Source organism: Kwoniella pini, chromosome 4 (assembly GCF_000512605.2).
Source record: "Kwoniella pini CBS 10737 chromosome 4, complete sequence".
NCBI lineage: Eukaryota > Fungi > Basidiomycota > Tremellomycetes > Tremellales > Cryptococcaceae > Kwoniella > Kwoniella pini.
The window spans coordinates 197,346-219,706 of NC_091719.1; the positions used below are offsets into that span (position 1 = coordinate 197,346).

At 38.3% G+C, this 22,361-nt stretch overlaps 6 protein-coding genes across 6 annotated transcripts; 2 read left to right on the forward strand and 4 right to left on the reverse strand.

Annotated features, from left to right (window-relative positions):
* Positions 1 to 167: 167 nt before the first annotated feature.
* On the reverse strand, positions 168 to 7,101 carry I206_103079 (uncharacterized protein; the record flags this gene model as incomplete). The annotated part of the gene is made up of 16 exons (XM_019153682.1): positions 168 to 287; positions 357 to 500; positions 575 to 632; positions 696 to 898; positions 974 to 1,642; positions 1,704 to 1,867; positions 1,937 to 2,523; positions 2,588 to 2,897; positions 2,961 to 3,244; positions 3,336 to 3,806; positions 4,447 to 4,862; positions 4,962 to 5,228; positions 5,309 to 5,547; positions 5,606 to 5,857; positions 5,944 to 6,876; positions 6,948 to 7,101. The coding sequence occupies 16 exons, from the start codon at positions 7,099 to 7,101 to the stop codon at positions 168 to 170; spliced, it is 5,271 nt and encodes a 1,756-aa protein (XP_019013843.1).
* Positions 7,102 to 9,830: 2,729 nt separating this feature from the next.
* On the forward strand, positions 9,831 to 12,267 carry I206_103080 (uncharacterized protein; the record flags this gene model as incomplete). Its single annotated transcript, XM_019153681.2, has 6 exons — positions 9,831 to 10,390; positions 10,451 to 10,456; positions 10,516 to 10,537; positions 10,594 to 10,716; positions 10,766 to 10,841; positions 10,904 to 12,267. 6 exons carry the CDS (start codon positions 9,831 to 9,833, stop codon positions 12,265 to 12,267), a joined length of 2,151 nt encoding a protein of 716 aa, XP_019013842.2.
* Positions 12,268 to 12,880: 613 nt separating this feature from the next.
* I206_103081 (uncharacterized protein) lies at positions 12,881 to 14,588 on the forward strand (the record flags this gene model as incomplete). The annotated part of the gene is made up of 5 exons (XM_070202675.1): positions 12,881 to 12,993; positions 13,092 to 13,338; positions 13,472 to 13,984; positions 14,175 to 14,338; positions 14,477 to 14,588. 5 exons carry the CDS (start codon positions 12,881 to 12,883, stop codon positions 14,586 to 14,588), a joined length of 1,149 nt encoding a protein of 382 aa, XP_070058776.1.
* A 159-nt stretch (positions 14,589 to 14,747) lies between these two features.
* I206_103082 (uncharacterized protein) lies at positions 14,748 to 16,329 on the reverse strand (the record flags this gene model as incomplete). The annotated part of the gene is made up of 8 exons (XM_019153679.1): positions 14,748 to 14,804; positions 14,866 to 14,987; positions 15,091 to 15,305; positions 15,462 to 15,557; positions 15,656 to 15,681; positions 15,740 to 15,846; positions 15,945 to 16,058; positions 16,308 to 16,329. The coding sequence occupies 8 exons, from the start codon at positions 16,327 to 16,329 to the stop codon at positions 14,748 to 14,750; spliced, it is 759 nt and encodes a 252-aa protein (XP_019013840.1).
* A 426-nt stretch (positions 16,330 to 16,755) lies between these two features.
* I206_103083 (uncharacterized protein) lies at positions 16,756 to 19,971 on the reverse strand (the record flags this gene model as incomplete). The annotated part of the gene is made up of 9 exons (XM_019153678.1): positions 16,756 to 16,800; positions 16,876 to 17,187; positions 17,273 to 17,690; positions 17,767 to 18,080; positions 18,139 to 18,162; positions 18,224 to 18,420; positions 18,492 to 18,607; positions 18,675 to 18,779; positions 18,848 to 19,971. The coding sequence occupies 9 exons, from the start codon at positions 19,969 to 19,971 to the stop codon at positions 16,756 to 16,758; spliced, it is 2,655 nt and encodes an 884-aa protein (XP_019013839.1).
* An 857-nt stretch (positions 19,972 to 20,828) lies between these two features.
* Positions 20,829 to 21,380, reverse strand: I206_103084 (60S ribosomal protein uL24; the record flags this gene model as incomplete). The annotated part of the gene is made up of 3 exons (XM_019153677.1): positions 20,829 to 21,026; positions 21,095 to 21,178; positions 21,339 to 21,380. 3 exons carry the CDS (start codon positions 21,378 to 21,380, stop codon positions 20,829 to 20,831), a joined length of 324 nt encoding a protein of 107 aa, XP_019013838.1.
* Between the last annotated feature and the right edge of the window lie 981 nt (positions 21,381 to 22,361).

Genomic DNA, 22,361 nt, shown 5'->3' on the forward strand with positions numbered 1-22,361 from the left:
AGCAATCGCAGTTACAGGTATTCATTTGTTTCGCGGCAATAGGAAAGTGTATCGATTTTAGCTGCATTAATTCATAAATAAATCACATTTGTGTACATGCTGTTTGACGAAATAGGCTAATCTAAACTCAGTTCAAATCATATTTCCTGCCTAAGATCAAAGTATCCTTAAACACCTAATAAAGTACCTAATGCCCAACCGTACATTGGTAAAATCAAATTATCATTTTGATCCGAAAAAGCTTCTAACAATGTAGAAAGTGTTGTAGTGACGATATATGGCAAAGGCTATAATCATATCATCAGCCAAAATTTCCTTCCTTAGAATGAGATGGGCCAGGAAGATAGTCAACTCACTTTAAATGGATCAACTAATCCGAAAACCCATAATAAACATGAACAAGCTAACATTGATAATAAGAATGCTGTACTTCCTTCTACTGTTTTACCTGAACAAGATGTCCATCTTAATTTTCCTATTTTTTTACCTACTATACTTGCCTAATCCAATCAAATCCACTTTTTATTAATCTGATGATCCTCTGTGGGCCGCAGCAACAGATTAGTGAACTTACAAGTGCATCACCTATTCCTAAAGACAAAACACCGAAATAGCAAAGTATTTCCGAAGGACTATGTTTCACTCATTAGTCGCGAATTACTAATCTCATTGGAGTAGGGGGAATTTTTACCTACCCCTCTAGCCAAAGCGGACAAGCACAACCAGCTAAAAGATAAAAATGACTCAAAATAGCAGTTCCACTATCTTTATGATCTAAAAATTCATTCAAGAATAGATGAACTGATACGCCAAATGGCCATAACGCGAAATATCTTATATATTCCGCAAAGTTAAATGCAGCAAAAGCTACCGAGAAAGAAAGGTGAGTGAAAGCGGGCTATATCGAAGTGATCTGATCAGCACAAAACCCTTTCGTAGGATTTGATCCTTTTTTTGGATTGTAATAACTCACGTCGACAGCTATTCCAGGTATGAACATGACTACCGCTAAAGCGTGAAAGAATTTCCTCCTTGCATTTACGCTTAAAGTTGGCATACGTTGGTCTGCAGCATCCATCATGGAACTTGCGACTCCACTAATTGTATCTCCATTCGCGCCCACGATTACACTGTTTGTTCCAGATGAATGATCTCTATGAGTTGACGATGAAATAGGTTGCTCAATCTTATTCGTTGATCCTGGGACGGTATATCTTTTGTGTTTTCTAGCTCTACTAAGTTGTCTATTCCAGCCTGCAACTGAAATCATAGCTAATCCTCCCCAGTAACTAATCAAGGCTGGTCTAGTCCAAGTGTATTTACCCTCAAAGAACCAATAAACCACCCAAACGAATGGGTTCCTCCCACCTAATAACCACTGAGTCCAAAGTCCAACTAGACCACCACAAACGAGAGCAGAACCTGCGTAAAACCCAAGAGCAAGAAGTCTACGATGAACAGGTTTTTCATGTGGGAATCGTAATCTATGTGCGGGTTTTTGAGCTAAGTGTCGAGAGAGGTAAAGCAATGGGGATAAAAGGAATCCAGCCAATAATGATCCTGGAATCAGAGCAAGCTGAAAGGTTAATAAAGGTGTAGGTAGACGATATGTCTTTATGTAAGGCGTTTGTAGCCAAACGATCTGTGTCATAATTCCCCACAAGTCAGCTATGAACTCTTAAAATGCCAAAGAGCCAACGCACCTTCATTCTAGTCAAATTAACAACTTCCATGAATAAGGCAGTGGCAGCATTGCATACTACAGCCAATTCCCCAAGCGTGAAGCCCCGTCTTGCAAGTCTCACACACACATAGAGACTAAACTGATAGAATAGCGTCGCAATGACTATATCGGAAGGCGACATGTCTGAAGCATATGTCATCAGCTTTAGTATATTTTCCCAAATGGCGGTCCGGCCAGGAACACTTGACATACCGCTCCAGACCCCTCTACCGATGATGGCAGTGACGATTTTGACAATGATACAACATCCAGTGACTAGGAACGAAAAGCCAACTACACTTTTCGTACGTTTCCATTCTCCTAATCTGAGCCAGTAAGTCCCACTGGTATTGTTTTGGGATTGCTGTTGATTGGCAAACTTTGAATGTATATCGCTATTTTCCCTTTCCAGACTTACGGATGTTTCGTGTGGTGAGTTTGGCAAGAAACAAGATACAGATTGTTTACTCTGCTTGATCTCCAAATGTAAAGATCGGACCAAATGAACTAGTAAGACGAATCCGCATAAAGTGAATAGTTGAACGAGATTTCGACGAGAAGTCGCCAGGGCGCTGAGAGCTTTGATGGTATCGGCATGAGATGGCAAAAGTATTCCTGAATTTCCACTCAACTTCCTGACAGGAGTAGATGGTAAAACCAAAGGAAATTCGATGTTCCAATCGCCGGGTAAAGGTGAATGTGGATTTACTGATAATTGGGTTAATGCGGCGTGTAGTAAAGCCGAAGCTACCAACGGTCCAAGAAATATTGCGAAGAAAATTCCGTCGTCTAGACTCTCTCTATCATATTTTCCAGCTTTTGATCAGATACTGAGGACGACTGGGTAGAAGTAGAATGACATACCTATATTCCCTAGGTTCTGTACCCCACAAACACCCTCTTGCTCCTATTCCATTCTGGCTATCTTGATCTATGGTGCTTGCTCGTCTATCATCTCGCCCGGGTGAAAGCGCAGGTAAAGTGGAATTTGGACCAGCGTTAGAATTTCTGCCGATCCTTTCTCTCACATTATTAGGATTTAATGAGGTAGGGACAAACTGAGGAGAATGTGGTCTACCGTTAGTCGATGGTTGAGGGGAAGGTAATTTCTGCCGTATTGGGCGGAATCTCAAGGTAGTATACAAAATCGAAAGTCCAACCAAAAGACTTATTTCTACGTATAAATCAGCACTCGGCCATGTCAATAGAAGCGGAACAATGGAAACACATAACTTACCACCCGCCAGGGCCTTTTCACCCCATTCATAACCCAATTTCCAAACACCCAGAATGACAGCAGCTAGCAATATAGCATCTTCGCACCGTCTTCTCGTGATATTCACCCGTAAATCCAGTGTTCGGGGTTTAAATCTACCGTTGACTGTCCACAGCGGTATACGGTAGCCCAACATCATGGGTAAAAGGGTAAATGTCGGTGATGTCGGATGGTTATGAGGTTCTTTTGAGGTTCTTCTTCCTGGTATAGAGCGATTCAAAGGTGGAGCAGGAGATGATGATGCGCTGATGCGGACAAAAGTATTGTGTCAGCTGATGCCGTTTTCATTTGAGTATGATTCAAGTGAAGATTTCGAGTGATAGAAGTAACACTTACATTCTATCGACCTCTAATCTTTCAGCGGTTCTTTTTCTTTCCTTATTCTCTTTTTCAGTTTGTTCACCTCCAAAATCATCTAAATATTCATGAGAACTTTCGGCACTAATCCATGAAGGTGAACTGGCGGATGCTCCATATTGAGTAGAAAAACCTTCATTTAACTCATTATCTAGATCTAAATCTAAATCTAAGACTTGTTCTTCAATCTCTCTAGATTTGCCTTTGTCAAATTTCGGAATAAGTCTTTCAGTATTTGATCCACCTCCTTTACTTGAACTTCTAATGGTTTTGTAATTATTATTATTATTATTATTCTTCAAAGAGCTATTAGTGAATGATTTTCTAGATGGTCCTCTACCATTACCACCTGTTCCTCCCCCACCGAAAGGTAGGGGAGATGATCTAGGTGAAAGATATGATTCGGGCGGAGGTGAAGGTGAAGAAGATGATCTTGAAACTGATCTTGGTCTATTATTATGATAGTGGTGATGATGGTGGTGATGGTGATTATGAGTTTTAGATAAATTGGAAGGTTGAGTCGTCACTTTAAATAACTAATTTCTTGCTTAACTTCAGAATAAGAAGGAAATTTTGAATTGCCCGTATAACTCGTGTATGTTATTAAGTCGGGCTTATAATTTGAGAGAACAAAATTGGAAGATTGATATTCTTAACTTGATTATTTTCACCTTCTCGAACGTTGTGTCTCTTCCAAATGCATGTAGCTCGTGTATATATATTTATATAAGAATAGGAGATGTAATGCAATAAAATGTTAGCCAAGATTATATTTTATTTTTAGTTGCTACTAGTTTGTGTATTCTGTTTGTTTGACGACGTGGTCAATCCCGGTGGAGGTCATCACAACCGCAAACCTGCCCGACGAGCCCGAATAACATTCTCGTAATGGGCACAGCATCCAGGTTATAAGGTCGATTCCAGCATCATGAAGGGCATGCAATCTTATCCGTTGAGGAGCAAGCAAACATTCACATCGCCATGCAAAACATACATACAAAGCTCAAATATCTGACATACTGCAAAACTCCAACAGGAAGATCGACCAGAAGTAAGATCGTACTACGTATCGATTTGGAATCGGGATTACAGTTTCAACCTCTTGCCGCTTTCTCTATTCTCAACACCTTCACCAGCTCGCTTTTGAGCTTTATTGACCTCTTTACCACCTTTGCCAATGACCGTAACACCTTTACCAGATTTCACTAATCCTTTCAAAGCTTCATCTTTTTCTTCTCTTACTGATTTTCTCTTTTTATTATTACCGTATAGATCAGCCATCGAACCTAATTTCTTTTGTTCAGCTTGTTTTGCCTTTCGATTCTTTTGTCTAGCTTTTTGAGCTTCTTCAGAAGTTAATTCTGATCTAGCTACAAGTGATGATGATGTAGGAGCTTTGAATAATTCTTGAGGTGCCAACATTGTTGACGTATTCATATTTGATGGTAAAGCAGTTTCCATACTTGTTGTAGGTAAGTCTGATATCGTTGTAATCTGAGCTTTTGGCTATTATCAATTTGACCAGAATGTCAGTTTGTTATTCCTCTCATCGAGCTTATCATTCTATGTATATTCTAACGTAGGGGTGTAAGTACGGAGACTCACAGCTTTGGGAACAAAGTTCAAACTGCTCAATGCATCAAGTTTGTAGCAAATCTCGTTCCATAGCCCATCAATCTCTTCATGAGCCTTTTTGAGCTTCTCGTCTCGTGGGTCTTTCACTTTGTTGCCACTAGAAGCAGCTTGGTATTCCTCTTCATATATTTGAGCGAGGGATTTATTCGACTGAGTATCTTGAAGTTCGAAATACCTCGATGGCAAGTATGGTGTGGGTTCATATGCTCTCACACGTATTGGCGAGTCGAAATTATTCTAGATCAGGAAGTGGATAAGCGATAATCTTCTCCTGTGCAACAGGTGAAAACTGTCAAGCGATAGTTTTCAAGACTTACATCTAGAATTCTAGTCTTTATGATCTCCTCAAGTGATTTCACGCTATCATCCGTTATAACAGGGACGACTTTTTGAACTTGTTCAAAATCCAGATTTTCCTCCAATAACGAATTTTCAGGACGAGCTTTTGAAGTAGCTTCACCTAACAACGTCCAATCTTTAGGTCCAATGGCTTCGGACTCCAATTCAGCAATTTGTTTGGCTAGGGCAAGTTGGCGTTTTTCATGATTCGACAAATCTATACACCGTTATTTAGCCTCGAAACTTCCTGAACTCCAACTAGCATATAGACTTACTCTTTTCTTCTGCGTCCTCTTCTTCGTCACTATCGAACAGATCACCTTTCAATCTCCCCATCGTATCATATGCAGCGTTCTCATCGTCATCCTCCGCGTCCTCAAGTTGTTCCATCATATCATCTTCATCAAATTTAACGCTCTTGCCTTTGCCTTTTCCTCTTGCCTTAGGCTCCTTGAATTTGCCTTTCCCTTTCGGTGCTGGCTGAGGTAATCCCCTAGGCTTTTCGAAGAAATCGGAATACATGATTTCTGGTAGAATGACATTCTGTTAGCGCTGTCATCGCCGTAACATAGAGCTGTGAATTGTTTTATATGTGAGCTTTAGGGATACTCACCTTCTTCATCCCCTGCCCCACTTAACATCAAATCCCCGACATCTTGTAAATCTTCTTCGTCGTCCTCGTCACCTCCTAGTCGCCCAGAAGTCGTACGCCCAGCTTCAAGCTCCTCAGTCTGTCGATTGAAATCGTCGATGGAAAAGAAATCATCATCCAATGTAGGATGGGCTTTCTTGCCTTTGCGTGGTTGAGATGGTCCAGCGCCGAATAAAGCAGATTCGTCATCGTCATCTTCGTCTTCTAGTCCTTCTTCTTCATCTTCGTCGTCGTCTTTCTCATCCCCGTCTTCACCCTCGTTTTCATCTTCGTCAATACTGATATCTTCATCTTCCTCCTCCAAACCCACTTCTTCCTCTTCCTCACTTCCGCTAATCCCGTCTTCATCAAGGTCGATATCATTTTCATCAACTTCATCTTCATCTTCATCCTCATCCTCTGAATCTTCATTTTCATCATCGTCATCTTCGTCGGAATCTTCGTCGTCCATCTCATCCATCAATTCTCTTAATTGTTCATCATCCATATTTATAGCTTCCTCTTCACCACTTTCAATTAACATTTGTCTAAATTCTTCTAAATCCATACTTTCATTTGAGTCAGTTTCAGATTCATTATCTTGTAATTCATCTTGTTCTTCTATTTCATTATTTTCACCAGATCCAACTTCTTTAATAACTTTTGAAATTCCTTCTGTACGTAATTCTAATTGTTCCCAGACTTGTTCTGGATCTAATCCTTCAATTGTTAATTCAGATAAAGGTGTAAAAGGTAAAAAACTTTCAACATCAACTTCTTTTTCTTCTTCTACTAATTCATTTTTATTTTTAAGTTTTTTATTAGATGATGATCTAGTATTTATACTTGGTGGTTCTAATATTGAAAGTAAGAATGGATGTAAATGAGAATGAGAAATTTGTTCTAAAGATATACCTGAATAGGATGAGGTTTAAGCGTCAGTATATTCAACAAGGATAATAAGTTGTTTTGTAAAATTCGCTCACCGAGATCAAATATATCTTTGGTAGCCTTTAAAGCTTTTAGTGAGACATCTTGATCACCTTTCGAACTAGCTAATATCCAAGGTTTCTGTACAATTAATTCAGAGAGTTCATTGAGATTCTTAGATATTTTGATATCTGTTATATTCTCTGACATCTTTCCGTGTGTTTCATATATTAATTTTGATTGTTGAATATAAGGAGACCTATTTCTCAAAATTAATCAACTTTATTTCAAGAGGTGGACCAGAAATCTTAAGCTTGCGATGAAAATCCTGGTTTGACACGTGGTTTGAATCTAGTAGAACGTCATGACGTGGCATATTTTTCAGCTGAGTCTACCTTTGATCGTCGGGTAGGAGCTTCTGCATTCCGCGAGACCTCCTTTGGTAACTCAACTCATTCACTCCATCACGATTCACTCCATCACGATATACGCACGACGCAACCACGCCCTCAGCCCAGCACGTTGCTCAATCATGAAAACGTGAACCAATCGACAATGAATCATTATACGCCGGACGAGATCGCATGCGGTCCACTCTCACCGCGAATCCGGCCCCTTCGTCGATTGGATGATCTCCTCGCCCGAATCATGCCTTTCAAGGTGGATGGTTAGGAAGAGCAGCAGTGCTTGGAGAGACAATATGATTGATGAACAGATTGCATATCATAATCGTCATTAAAGGATCAGGTCATCACGGTATCACCCTATGGTCTCACAATAGAGTGAACAAATCATTCATCAATATACCGCTCAGTGACGCTGCAGCTTGACAATATTCAAGTAAATCATACATCAAAACGATGAGTATGACAAAGACATAAACTGGATTCAGGCGAAGAGTGGAAAAATCAAAAACTCGATTTTAGCGAATTACTCATATCACTAAATGCACCTCGTGACCATTTGGCATGCTCAATGTATCTCCCTTTTCCCATCATTGTCAATGTCCACCGCTAGGATCATAACGCCCTCATCCCTCCGCGTGAAAGCCGTAGAACGATCACAGTGTCATAAAGCTCATCACGGTACTCCACCATCTCCCCTTTAATTCACTTTGACCACTCATAGCGGGATGAGCAAAGGGCTTTGACTTCTTTTGGCTTGTCTTGGCTCGGAAAGAGACGGTGAATATGCAATGTGATGAATGTTCCGGCCGGCGGCAAAGACCTGATACTGAGGTAAAATTCCAGATGACATAGGTGGATAAGGGAAAAGAAATCCCCATAAGGTTCGCAAAATACACAATCCATTCGGAGGTTTTCAATGATCAAAGTGGGGTAAGATACATATGGCGCACAGTCAATGTTTAGGTGAATACCAAGTATGTTGACTCACCAGAATTCCAAATATTTCTTGGCAAATAGGATAGCAAGAATACATTATCGTCCCACTCGAACCGTAATGTTGTCATACCAGCGATCTCCCTCGACCGCACCGATTTGCAACCCTTGACCTGATATATCCCTCAATCCGCTCAGACATCGAACGGCTATATATACAATACGCCCGAAGGACAACGCCCCGTTCGTGTTTTAATGTCAATTGCCTATTGTTGACATGTTATCAAACTACCTAATCGGGTCATCGATCAAATATGCGGTAATGCCTCATTCAATACATCAATCTTAAAAGGGTAATTTCAGTTCCAGGGCGATCAATCAATCATAAAAGTTCAAGCGAAAGGAGGGTGATAACTAGATTACTTGACTACGAGTAGCGTTATTGATGAGGCAATGAAAGTCACTTTATGTAACAAATAAACATGCCGATCAATCTTCATTTGGAGCAAAAAGCTTTACCAAGTATTAAGATTATATCATCATCATGGGAATTTGAACCGGCTGCGGAACATGAAAAAGCGACCTAGGAGGCGGTCAAGGGGTTGAAAGTGTATTTACACAAACTAATCTAAACAACGTAACCATCAATCATCAATAACCAGTATGTAGTGATATAAGGGGGTACATGGTATATCGGTATATTGACACAATAACGTATCGTAAACATAAACATATATTAACCACGACTTTTCAGAAAGAAACCTCTTCTATCACTCTTCCTTTCTCTTCTTGGGCGATTTTGCTCTTCATCTTGCTTTTTCTTCATTTTCGCAAACAATCTCGATACGCTATCTACAAAACGTCGTAACCTTTTATCTTGGCCCTAAAGAGGCAATCAGAGATTGTTGACCCTTTCCATCCTTATCTACCCTTCCTTTGTTCTCCTTCATCAACGATACGCGCTCCTTTCCTTTGATTTCATTACCCCTATCAGTATCGATCTCTCGTCATCATCCTTAAAATCGAGACCTAAACTCTTTCCAGCATCCAACAATATCCAAAAGGTTCACCGAATACTTACTGGCAGAGGTCTTGTTCGCACGAACAATTCGGATTGACCCGTTCTTTTCCTTGATGACCTGACCTCTTAGACTTTTGTGAGTACGTTTACCCAAGGCAGAAGATATCCCCTTCCATTATTCTCCTTTACTTCCTTTCATCCGTACTAAATTACTTCATGATTTACTTTGAGCATTAGGTACACCTTATAATATTTCTCACCCACTTATAAATCGGTCCTTCTTTTATTCATAATCCTTCTTCTGAATTTCGCACTATACCTTCTTTAAGGAATGCCTTTATTCTCACTTCCTAACCTAGCGTGATATCCTCTAAGATCTTCTTATTGACATTTTCAGGTATCATAGACTGATACAACCTGGTATAACGGCTAATCTCTACCACTGCAGTACGGGCACCGGTCTCATAATCGCCTCTTTGTAATAACAGTAAGCTCTGCATCCGTCTTGTCAGGTCGAGAGTGCATTGAGTCATTGTGAGGGTACTATGAGCTGATCAGAAGCTGCTTGATAGTTCGGTATGGTTTCACCGACATCTTGCCTGCCGCCCGGACCGAGAGAACCTGATTTTGTTGGACTTCCCAACTCCGGTAATTTCCCTTCGAGCAACCCATTTTATAGAAATCGTTCTATGTCAAGCACCAGCTGGGAAATGCGACCGCCTTTATCTCAATCGAGGCCATACGTATCGCCAGATCCTTCACCATTAGATGACGGTTTCGATCAGAACAGTAAATACAGTCAGGGCCAGCTCAGCATATCACCGACTTCACCTACTGGACTGGGTCCTACATCCACACCAATGACGATACCTCAACCAAGGCAGAGTCACCATCAATTCCCCGTGTTACATAGTCGCCTACCTGATGGAAGATTGCTACGACATAAGTACTTTATGAATCCTCCTCAATATCCTTCCGGTCCTGCACCAACTCATCCGTTATCGTTCTGGCAACATGACCAAAATAATGATCCCTGGTTGAATCCTATGATGTTGCCCCAGAACAACAAATCAAGGAGCTCAAAAAAACCGAAAAAGGTTGAGGGGAAACAACCAACATTCTTGACTCGACTCTTTGGGTGAGTAGTCTCCATTTCAATATTCCGTCATGACTTTGCTAATGTTCTATCACCCGGCAGAATACTGTAAGCTTATCGTCAACCGACTGGTTGCCTTTGCTAAACTGACTTCATCATACGTCCAGTAATCAGCCAGAATATCAACACGTGAGTTGTGAGCAGCCTACCAGATTTTGGACCGGGAGAGCTAACAGACTCCGCAGATCATTCGATGGGACGAAACCGGCGAAGCGATCATCATTGAAAACCCTGAGGAGTTAGCAGAAAAGATTTTACCTGTTGTCTATCGTCAAAGCAGATTTGCGAGTTTTTCAAGGCAATTAAACGTGAGTGTGCGATTTTCCCTGCGACTGGTAGTAGCTGACGATGGGACAGATCTATGGTTTCAACCGTAAATTGAGTTTACGGCATGTTGAAAGAGGAATTTGCGATCCGGATGCCAGTACATGGTGTGAGCTTCTGATTGTCACTTCTACCAGCCAGATTGGTTGACAACTGATTCCTGGCGCTTAGCCCACCCTTTCTTGAACAAGCATTCAAGCAAAGCAGAGATCCTCGCTTTCAAACGACGTGTACCTCCTCGTCCGACTCAAGCTCAGAGACGTCGTATGATTCTGCAAGAAGGAGGTCATTCACCCACTTCATCGGAACAAAGCATGGATTTCCGATCCTCACCTGATGCATATCAGCACCATCTCCTACCAGATGTTGATGAGGATAGACCGATCCAATTCACTCATCCCAACGGATCGTTTCAGCCTCATGAAACTCATCAGTCCAGCTTTCAAGCTCCTCCTCCCGAGTACTACGCTTATCGACCTAGATCACCAACAGCTCATGAGTTCGATTACTCGTGCCCGGTGGAATCTCAAGCCATTCCATCTTTGACTCATTCAAAACCATTCGGCTCATCTGATAGAAGTCTCTACCGGCTGGATTCATCCTCCATGTTCGACGATAGAGGTCACCTTATGGGCGGACCCCAATCTGCGCCTCCCATCACTCAATCTTTTCCTGTGCCAATCCAGGTTACTCAACAACATATTCGGACTAGAAGCGTTCAAGGCGAACCTCCTTCAGCAATGTTATATTCACCCTTGTCTCCATTCAACCCTTCTTCGTGGTTGAATAGCGAGGTACATGAGCCTCAAGCCAAGAAAGAAGACAGTATTAGCCCGACATGTCTTCCTCGCAGAGATTTCGATCATTTTGGTCCCTCTCAATCGATTTTTGGTAATGAAGATCGTTCAACGTGGCAGCGGAACAGGTTATCTACGGGAATACCGGATTTCAAGTTGAATAACATCATCGATGGGGTTCATGACAATTCACCTGAATCTTTACCTAATGATTTCGGTTCAACCGACTCACTGCACTTACCTCAAATTCAAGGTCAAGGTCACACTCGACTCAAAGGTAGTTTGGGTCTGGATACCAGCTCGAATCTCGATAAAAGTCAATCGTTCCCCGCTCTATCTCCTGATTCTCCTAATACCATTTCATCAGGTATCTATCAAGGTTATACATTCCCTGTGAGATCAGAATTCCCTCAAGCTCTACCTCAAGCTAGATCTTACGACACTCCACCTATATTATCGAAACCGCTCACATTTACCCCCACCAAGCTTGAAAGACGCCTCACTATCCCTTTCACGCCGTATAGTCCGAAGAACAAACCCCATGTTCTCAACGGAGGAGTCTTACGCACCATATCAAGTCGACGTGGCTCACCCGCCCCGATCCAGGGATTGGGACTCAAGTTTGGGGAGGAAGAACACGAAGAAGTCGCAAAGGGGAACGAAGCTTTGCCTAGTGCAAGTATCAAATTTGAGGATCCTTTCGAGGACATCTTAAGTGGTGACCTTGTTGAAAATTAGCGATCACAAATATATGAAAAGATTGGTATAGTGTTTATGAAAGATGGGTGAAAAAGTTACCAGAACATGTAGATGATGATAAAACAAGGATATGTATGATTGGGAGTTTACAGGTTGTTCATGATCGCTTTGGTTACTCTTACGGAAATTGGAATCATAGGTGTATATGTACGTCAACTGTACTGTACGACTTCTTCGGTATTAAAATTGCGGAATGGGATTTTTTGGAAGGTGTGAATCGGAACGAACCTGTAAATGTAGGAAATACGGTCAAAAATCTGGACGTGAAGGATTATTGAGAAACCAGGAAAACAGGCAACAGGAAGGGATTTGACGATGTTATATGAAATGTACTCGAAATGAATCTGATGCAAGCTCGTGAAAAGCCTTACATATGATCCGGCCAGTTGCATGAAGGATTTGTCTTAATACCACGAGAGAACTAAATCATCTAATCCTGTCGTGATTAAATCTGCCACTAAAGACATTTTGAAACGTACGAAGGAGTACGCGGTGGAGGCTGTCCATCTGTGATTGTTTGTCCGTACTTCCACATATATTTGTATTGTATTCTACTTCCAAACCCAATTAGACATATTAGAAAATCCTGACAATGCTTCCTCCTCGAATACCACCTAATAATCCGATTCAAGTACAAAAGAATGGTATGATACACCCTGATGATGCTATAAGGCAAACAGATGATGACGCTTCATCTTCAAGAGCGTGAGTGAGGTCGGATTTTTTTGATTTCTTACCTCCAGTCGATGGAAAAAGGGGACTATCGTATGTATGTATTATGTGATACTGAAATCTTTTGTTAGTTCAGCAATTTCATTAGGATATTTGGAGGATCCATTTTCGAAATTATTATATAAATCAAATTTATCTATACCAAATTCTGGAATTTCAAATAATCGTAAACCACCTTTAATTAATATTGGTACACATCATAGAACAATAGGTTTAGATAAAATTATAAATGAATTTTTGAATAGTGGAAATAAAAATGAGAAAAAACAAATTGTTTCTTTAGGTGCAGGTAGTGATACTAGATTTTGGAGATTAATGGTTAGTTTTTTTTTTGAAAATTAATTAGATATTTAGCTTTTTTCATCTTTTTCTTATATATATTACAAATAAGAATTAAAATCATGTAAGATGTTCGCTGACAATTGATTTAACTCTTATCTTATAAAAATAGTCTCAATCAAATTCAACAAAAATTTCAAAATATGTTGAAATTGATTTCCCACATTTAACTTCACCAAAAGCTCAACGTATATCACGTTTTAAATCATTACAATTTGCTTTATCTTCTAATTCCTCTTATATTGAATATGAAAATGAAAATGAAAATTCTTCAAATTCAATTAATAAAATATTTGAAATTTCAAAAGGAGGTACAAAATTAAATTCAGAATTATATACATTATTACCAATTGATTTACGTACATCATCATCTTCTTCATCTTCTTCAACTTCTACGAAAACAACAACAATAAAAGAAATTTTATCTGAAGAATTATTACCAATTTTAAATTTTAATTTACCTACTTTATTTTTAGCAGAATGTTTATTTCCTTATTTAAATCCAAAAGAAAGTGAAAATATAATTTCATGGTTTGGTGAAAATTTTAATAAATGTTTAGGTTTAATTTATGAAATGATTGGAATAAATGATTCTTTTGGAAAAGTAATGAAAAGAAATTTATCTGTAAGTTTTTATTTTGTTTTATTTTATTTGATTTATACATTCAATCAAATTTATTTTGAATATTAGATCTCTTTTTTGATTATTTATGTTAAAAAATCTTAAAAATTGTATCTTGATTTTTTTGAATTTGTTAAAACAATTGAAGAATGAAGCTAATTTGAAATAAAATAAAATAACATGAAATCAATAGTCTAGAAATTTATCTTTACCTGGTTCAGAACCTTTTCCTACACCTAAATCACAAGCTGATCGATTTTTAAATTCAAATTTGGGTAAAGGTGTATTTACATCAAGTCAAGTTAAAACTTTATGGCAAATTAGAGAAGAAATAATTGATCAAGAGGAATTACAACGGCAAGTCTTATTTTTATTTATTTCCCTCATGAGTATATATGTGTATGACAAGTATCATATATACTTTATATATAATCAAGCCTTTGAAATATTAATCTTAATATCATTCGATGCTAACGCATAATGTTCTCACTGCAGAATATCAAAACTTGAGATATTGGATGAAATTGAAGAATTGAAATTAGTATTAGAGCATTATGTTATAGCTTGGGGTGTGAAAGGTGAATGTTTACAAAATGTTGGTATATGACTTTGTATTTTATACTACCTATCAATGACTTGGTTTTACTTTGAATATTATGTATCCTATGCATGGTAATAAATTCTAGAGGAGTGTTCACTGTCAGTCTGCTGAATGAATTCCTTGATTCCTGGAGGAATTTCAGCAGAACTCCAACTCATGTAACGATCAGAATGTCTCCTCTTCCTCAACGAGTTGAGCTTCTTCACCTTCACCCTCTGGAACCTGTCCGACTTCTTGATTAGCGCAACTTCGTACTTTCATACCGGGTACGAATAAGGCTCACTTCAAATCCTTCAATTGTAGCATACAAGATTTCTTGAATTTTAGCCATCACTTCAGACTCTTCTTGCGTTATACCCTCTATCGCTGTTCGTTCTTGTACGATAAGTTCAATATTACGGAGTTCTAAGTAAAAGAAAGTAATTATAAGCTTGTGTTCTACGATTGCCTTTCTTGGCTTCGGAGGATAATGTATTTCATAAATAATCGGGATATTGGCTTAACTCACTATCAAAGTAGAAATCTCTCTCTTTCAATAAACTATCACTATGAGCTTCGATCTCCGCAACACGAGCTTGCATTTGAGCTACTTGAGCTGCACTTGCTGAAGATACTTGTCGACTTCCACCTGCTACACCTACTCCAGGACGAGAAAAGGTAGAACGTGCTGAGGATGAAGTTGTACGGGAAGTTGGTGGTGGTGCTGAGGTAATTGTTCGGCCGCTATGTTCGATTGTCGAAATGTCAGCCATATCGAATTATGGGTCAAGCATGAAGGAGTGAACGGATAAAGCAAAGCGGGCAAAATGTGAGGATTTCCAGCAACAACAAGCTAGATAAAGATCTGACATGTCTTAAGCTATGGTTGTGATCACTCACGCTCTCGCCTCTGCGTTATATGCAATTCCACCACTTTCCGTATCCCAGAATTTCTTCATCCATTGTAAGAATTCCAAATTATCTTGCATCTTACATCTATATGAAAGTGAACAGACAGAATAGATTAGCTTATTCTCATATTTTCAATCAACTTTCTCATCAAAGCATGCTGTTGAGCCGATAACTATACTCACTTTGAAAGTTTATCAACAGGTATAGGCTGTATCATGAATATCAGCTTTCAGATCTCAAATCATCAAGAACGACTCCTAGCTAACCTTTTCAATTCTATGAAGTTTAAAAGCTTTTTGTAAAATTTTAAAATTATCCAAATATTCATATTCCATCTTTGCGTTAAATTTAACTTTATTCATTGGTAAATCACCTAACATAAATTATAATCTCATTAATTTTATGATTATTCATTATGCTTTTCTTCGTTCATATTATAATTTGAATCTTTGCACTGCAATTGGAACTTACCATAAATTGAATCTATAATTTGACAATATACTGAACCAGTTCCACATTGTTCAACTTTTGTAATTTGTAATGGTTCTAATAATTCATTTAACCAAGCTAATAATTCACCTCGAGCTAGTTAAAGGGGTACAAGATATATAAATCAGCAAAAGTACAGAGTTAATTCTCAATTATCTTTATCGTTATTACGAAATTGAAATTGATTCTTTAATTCTTCCATCCCAAATTCATTACCCATCTATCTCACTTCCCCAACAATATTAACAATCAAAAAGCAAAGCTTATTGCAATTGTCCTTCTTATTACATATTTATCCTTTTCCCTAAAGTTGGAACGGGAGAAAGAAAACAGTCAAGAACTCACATTCTCCTACATAGACAGACATCTTCAATATCTATTCTTTATCTTATCGTTAATAATCGTTAATAATCGTTGAAAATCCTTTTATGAAATGTCAAAGTATAATAACTTGAATAACAATAACAAATTAAACTTCTTCATATATATTCAAAGACGCGCTTTGATCTTTTATTTTTGGTATTATTCACGTAATAACGCGTGGTATGAGTAATAATACACATGACATGACGTGGATATTATCACACATTATATAAAATAGTTATCAAAGCTAAAGAAGCTACACTTTGTTATTATGCATGATTACTTTATCTATTTAGATATGAATTTGCTACATGTATATAAAAAGAATGGGATATATAAGAATTTGTATTGAATCAGGTTTTACCTTTGATTATCTACAATATGCTAAATGGTTTTAATGATTAGTTATTTATCCTAGATGCTGGGATGTTTAATGATTAAATAAATCATGGAATACAGTAGGTATTTCAGCAGACTATTTCATGAAAATAAGAAATCAATTTCAATCCCATTTTGACATTGAGTTGGAAAAAAGTGTTATACGACTCACTTTGAAACGATAAGCACATTCTGTACTTCGTAGCATCTCAACATCCCCTCCTGCAGCTTGTACAAAACTTACAATCACACCGTTAACTTGTGGTCCTTGACGAGTGGCAGGTGGTACAGCAGCAGCCGCTCTATGTGCGTATCCTTCAACTGATCTAGGTAAATCAAAATTAATGACAAGAGGTGACCAAGGTACTTCAGGTGGTTTTATATTGACATCGAAAACAACTAAAAATCTAGGTCCATTACCTGAAAGTGATATTCGCCATTGTTGTAATATCGCTTTCTTTTGATTCGGAGGCATTTCGGGAGTCTTAAAAGACCACCAAATTAGCTCAAATATCTTCGCCGTATTTGTCGTAACCTTCTACGATCAGGCGCCTTCAAAAGCAACTTACCAAATACAAAGTTTCCCATTTCCTAGATTGTAATCTCAAAACAACAGCTTCCAACATACTATACGTTCCTACATGAATAATAGCCTGCCAAAGAGGATAATCTTCTAACATTTTAACAAGCATATCCAACTTGAATTCTTTAGCTTTCGATTGTTCTTCATTATGCCCGGAAGTGTTTCTACCTGATCCAATAGTACCTGGTCCGCCATCTGTATTCCCGGATTGTTGACCAGCTACTTGTGCCGAACCAGTAATGGTCAAATAAACATAAGTATGTTTCAAGTTTATACCCGGTGTTACTGATGATACGGATTCTTGAGAATTGGTTCCCCCTTCCCTTCGTACCAAGACTCGTACCGGATCTCGAACATTTAGCGACTGCGAGAAATTGATCACATCTGTTGGAATTGTATTTGAGCTGCGGATGTATTACATATTGATCAGTAAATTTCCTGCAGTCTAAAAAAGGGATACAAAGCGCTATTATCACTTACAATAGACATGTTTGTCTTTCAATCCCATTGCCTACACCGCTATTAGTCGAAGGAGCGGTAGGCCCTCCAACGGCGGATGTACCAGGATTGACGGGTGCGCCAAATCGACTACCCTGAGCAGGAAAAGGTGTTTTGCTGGCAGGGTTGAATGGCGAATCTCTTCCTGCATCATATGGTGAAGTGAGACCCGGTGAGAAGGGGGCAATTGGTCCAGAAGGTGTCAAAGGTCCTGTCATACTGCTTCCTCCCGCACCTCTTCTTGGTGCAGGAAGGAGCTTGGCAACATTGAGAACATTGTCGTACAGATTTCGAGCCTATGAAATGATCCAGTGAGTACAGCTGAATTTATGATAATGGAGATCAAAAACTCACGATCAATTGATCCACTTCGTCAAGCTGATTCATTTGAGAGATTTTCAGTCATGGCCGTGAACAGAAATAACAGCAAACAACTCACAATCAGTAGTCTGCATTCACTACCGCCCAAACCAGCTCTACTAGTCATAACCTCAGCTATCTTAGCAGGTGTACCGATTAATATGTGTATAGCGTCCCGTTGGAAATTGGCAATTTCATTTTGTAAGCCTGATGATCCAGCTGCACCGGCAGCTACACCTGATCTTATACCTAAAGGACCGCCAACACCTCTGACCACTGTATACAGGGTCACGATCAGTACGGATGACAAAAAGTGGCATTCAACTCGACAAACAAATCGAACATACGTTTGTGACATTGCATAGCTTGATCAACTGTTGTGGTGATGATTATCACGGCAGGACCATTATAGCTTGAAGGTGGTGGTGGAAGGTTTTGAACGAGATGCAAAGCGGGAATGACACTATTATCAAAAGTAACATCAGCTTCGTATTCATAAAAAAAAGGGCTGAGAAGTGGTGTGAACTCACTATGAGATTATTCTTTCAGTAGTTGGAGGAGCTTGAGCTATTATATCACTTCCTTTGATCATGAATGGTAATACTCTAGTCTGAATTTTATTAGGTGGACCAATACTGAATGAATGTGAGAATAACATCAGCCTCTCTAGTTGAAATGTTGAGGAAGGGTTTAAATAACTCACCCATATTTGGAAATTGATCTCAATAAATCTACTTTCAAATTAAGATGTTCCCATTTGTTAATTACAATACCCGCTCCGGGAGCAGCTAAACCACTTCCTCCAGGAGTAGTTGGACCTATTGGAATTTGAATTGGTTGACCTGAAACTTGACCTGGACCAGGACTTTGTGTAGTTGTATTTAAATTTCCAGGCCATTCTCTTGGTCCTGGTCCTAAACCAGATGGTGTATGCGGATGTCCATTTAATCTAGCTGAATTCGAATTTGAATTTGAAAAATCATTTACATTTCCAATTGATGAATTAGGAAGTGAAATTGGAGGTTGACCAATAATTCCACTTGAAAATGATCTATTTATATTAGGTCTATTAATTCCACCAAAAGGTCCACCTTGAGAAGATTGATTATTATGAGAAGAATTAGAAGGTGTAGTCATAGGTCCATTTGAATTTATTAAATTTTCAATTCCTTGATGTAAAGGTCTATTAGGTATACCTAAATTTAATTGTCTATTTTCATTATTATTTGTATTATTATTATTATTATTATTACCTAAAGATGAAAGTGTAGGTAAATTTGAATTTGAAGAAGATGATCCTTGTCTAGAATTAACTTGATTTTGTGATTGTAATCTTTGTAATTGTGCTACACTAGTCGACAATGCTGAAATTTGTTGAGTTAATGCTAAAATTTCTGAATTTCCATTTGTATTTATAGTTGTATTTGTATTTATCGAAGAAGGTTGAGGTGTTGTCGTAGGTATAAAAGGTGATTTAGGTAATGTACCATTTTGTTTAATTCCTATTGTAGATGGTAAAGGTAATTCACTTTCAAATGGAGCGAAAACTGATGTATTATTTTTATTAGGTCTAGTAGGTGAAGTAGTATTATTTTGAGAATTAAGATTAACATTAGGTGGTAATGACGAAAGATTTTTAACTATATTAGTTAATTGATTAACCTGATTTGAAAGATTTGATAATGCATTTTCCGTTCGACTTAATCTTGATGATAGAGCTTGATAAATTGGTGAATTTTCAATTTCATTATTATTTAATGGTGAACTTCTCTTTGGTTGAGAAGGGTTAGATATAGGAGGTGGAATGGGGGTATTATCACCTGACATTGTTGGAAGGGGTATGTAATGCTATGCTATGCTATGCTACAGAATGGAGATGTTCAAAGTGAAATTCTAATTAGTCGCCTGATTGATAGAAAGTACTCAATACAATCTGATGCAATGATAAATTCAGGATATATAATAAATGATAATAGATAATTGGTGAAAATGACAATTCGAATTTACTCGTAATTAATGACGAAAGTGTGGGGGATTTATAGGTTGATCGCGTTTCAAGTTCTGGAAATTACAAAAATTCGAGTAATCATTTAATCCTTTATATCGCTTAGATCAATACTCAGATTTGTGCCCAATGGCCCCATTTATCCTGTTGTAATCAAAGGAAGTGATGATGTATAAATATGCAGTGTAATGAAGCGATCAATATCACAATATGCTTCTTGAAATAGTTTAGTCTGGTGAAAAGTTATTCTCATTTCTCGAAATTTCCGACAACTAGAATCCTAAAATCAAGCATACGTACTCTTTCTAAGCTCGGAATACAACTCAAATCTAACATCTTACATCTCAAGTTTCAAGGCCATCATGAAGTGCAATCATATCACTTAGTATCCTTCCCTTGTACTGTATATAAATTTTGATCAAACACATCACCCAAATTTGGATTCTCCAGTATTCACTTTCAGACGCAATTTGATTTTTGTTCAATTTTAGCCTCTTAGTTCACTCATGTAATATCACAAAGCCGAATTGTAACCTTATCAAAAAGCTATGTTATTCAATATCATAAATGGAAATCATACATCCCAAGTCTTCCTCTGATCATATGTATATATATATAAATCAAAGAGGTAAAAAAAGAAAAGACTCGTTATACCCTATCTGGAGGAAAAAAAAGCTTTTTACTCTGATTTCATTTCAACGTCACCCTTTTCTTGAGATTTACCACCTTTTCGTGAAAGGATAGCTTTTCTATCAGCATCAAGTTTAAGAGAAGTGATAACTACGTTTGAAGGTGAAATTCCAACTGGTACAGTTGCGGCATTTGATTTTTCAATGTGTACTCTGTCAACGTGAATAACCCATTTCTTTCTGTAAACCTAAAAAGGAACAATAAATCTCTTGCATTAGCGAGAAGTTCCTCCTAATCAATTTGAGATGCACTCACTTGGGTAACTTTTCCTTCTCTACCCTTGTATTTACCTCGAACAATCAAAACTTCATCATCTTTTCTGATAGGGATTGATCGGGCCTGCGATCGAAAATTTGCGTACGTTAGTATATATTATTATCGACTCTTCGAAAGATTTCTGATCATCCATCTATGATTGCTAATTTCATTCCCTTTGAAGAGGCTGAAGTTGTATCCTATTTCTTTCCACCTTCGAATTCTCCAAAGATAAGACACTCACGGTGTGTTCCTTTCTCAATTCCTTGGAAAGAGGAGAAGACATGATCTTTCTCTTTTGACCGGAAGAGGCATTGAAGTGTGCCTTTCTGGACTTTCGACGATCATGGGCAAGGCCTAAGTCAAACGTGGATAATATTAGTAAAGTCTCTCAGACAGATGAAATTCTGATCGTATAAAGCGAAGAAAGCGAGCGAGCGAGTAAAGATCTAAAATCCATCAACTGCTAATAAATATGTTGATCGAATTCCTATAATTTGCTGGAATGATAATAGATGGGATAATATAGGTGGCTGCCAAGTTGTCACTATGTTATTGGGAATTTGTGATTTTGAATGTAATCGACATTACACCACTCCTGACTCTAACAATCTTATCGTTCATGTCCACTTGTTTGTGAATCCTTGCCTAATCCGTTCCACTCGTCCAGTTATTCCATACTCTCCTATCAACACACTAAATCTTCTATAATAAACCTTCAAAGTTGAATTGACCTTATATTTTGATTGATCCACTATATCTTTCTTAAACGACGTTGATGTTAAGCTACCGCTCATAATATTGAAGGTATTTCCTATATGAAATTGTATTGTCGAGATCTTGTTGAGTATCCAAATCCTTCAGACATCCATAATCTAATTTCCATATCCAAATAACATCCTTCATTCACTTACTCACTCGCTCGCTCGCTCGCTTGTTCGTTCCTTTTATTACATCCAGAAAGAACCCTCACTCACCGGTAGAAGAAGCCATTTTGAATCTGATAATTGATTTTGATGGATGAAGAAGATCAAAAGGGTATAAAATTCACTTTGAATAAATTAAACCTTTAATTTTACCTACGATTGGTACGAACACAAGCCAACCATGCAAAGCAACCAAGCAAAACCCAACCAAGCATCAAACAGTCAGAGCCAAAGCTCATTGACCAGTCTAAGCATCCAATTACCGTGGCATTCAATCCTAGTCATGAATGGTGCAAATAGGGTACGCTTGTATGTATTTGGTGGTAAACGCCGATCTTCAC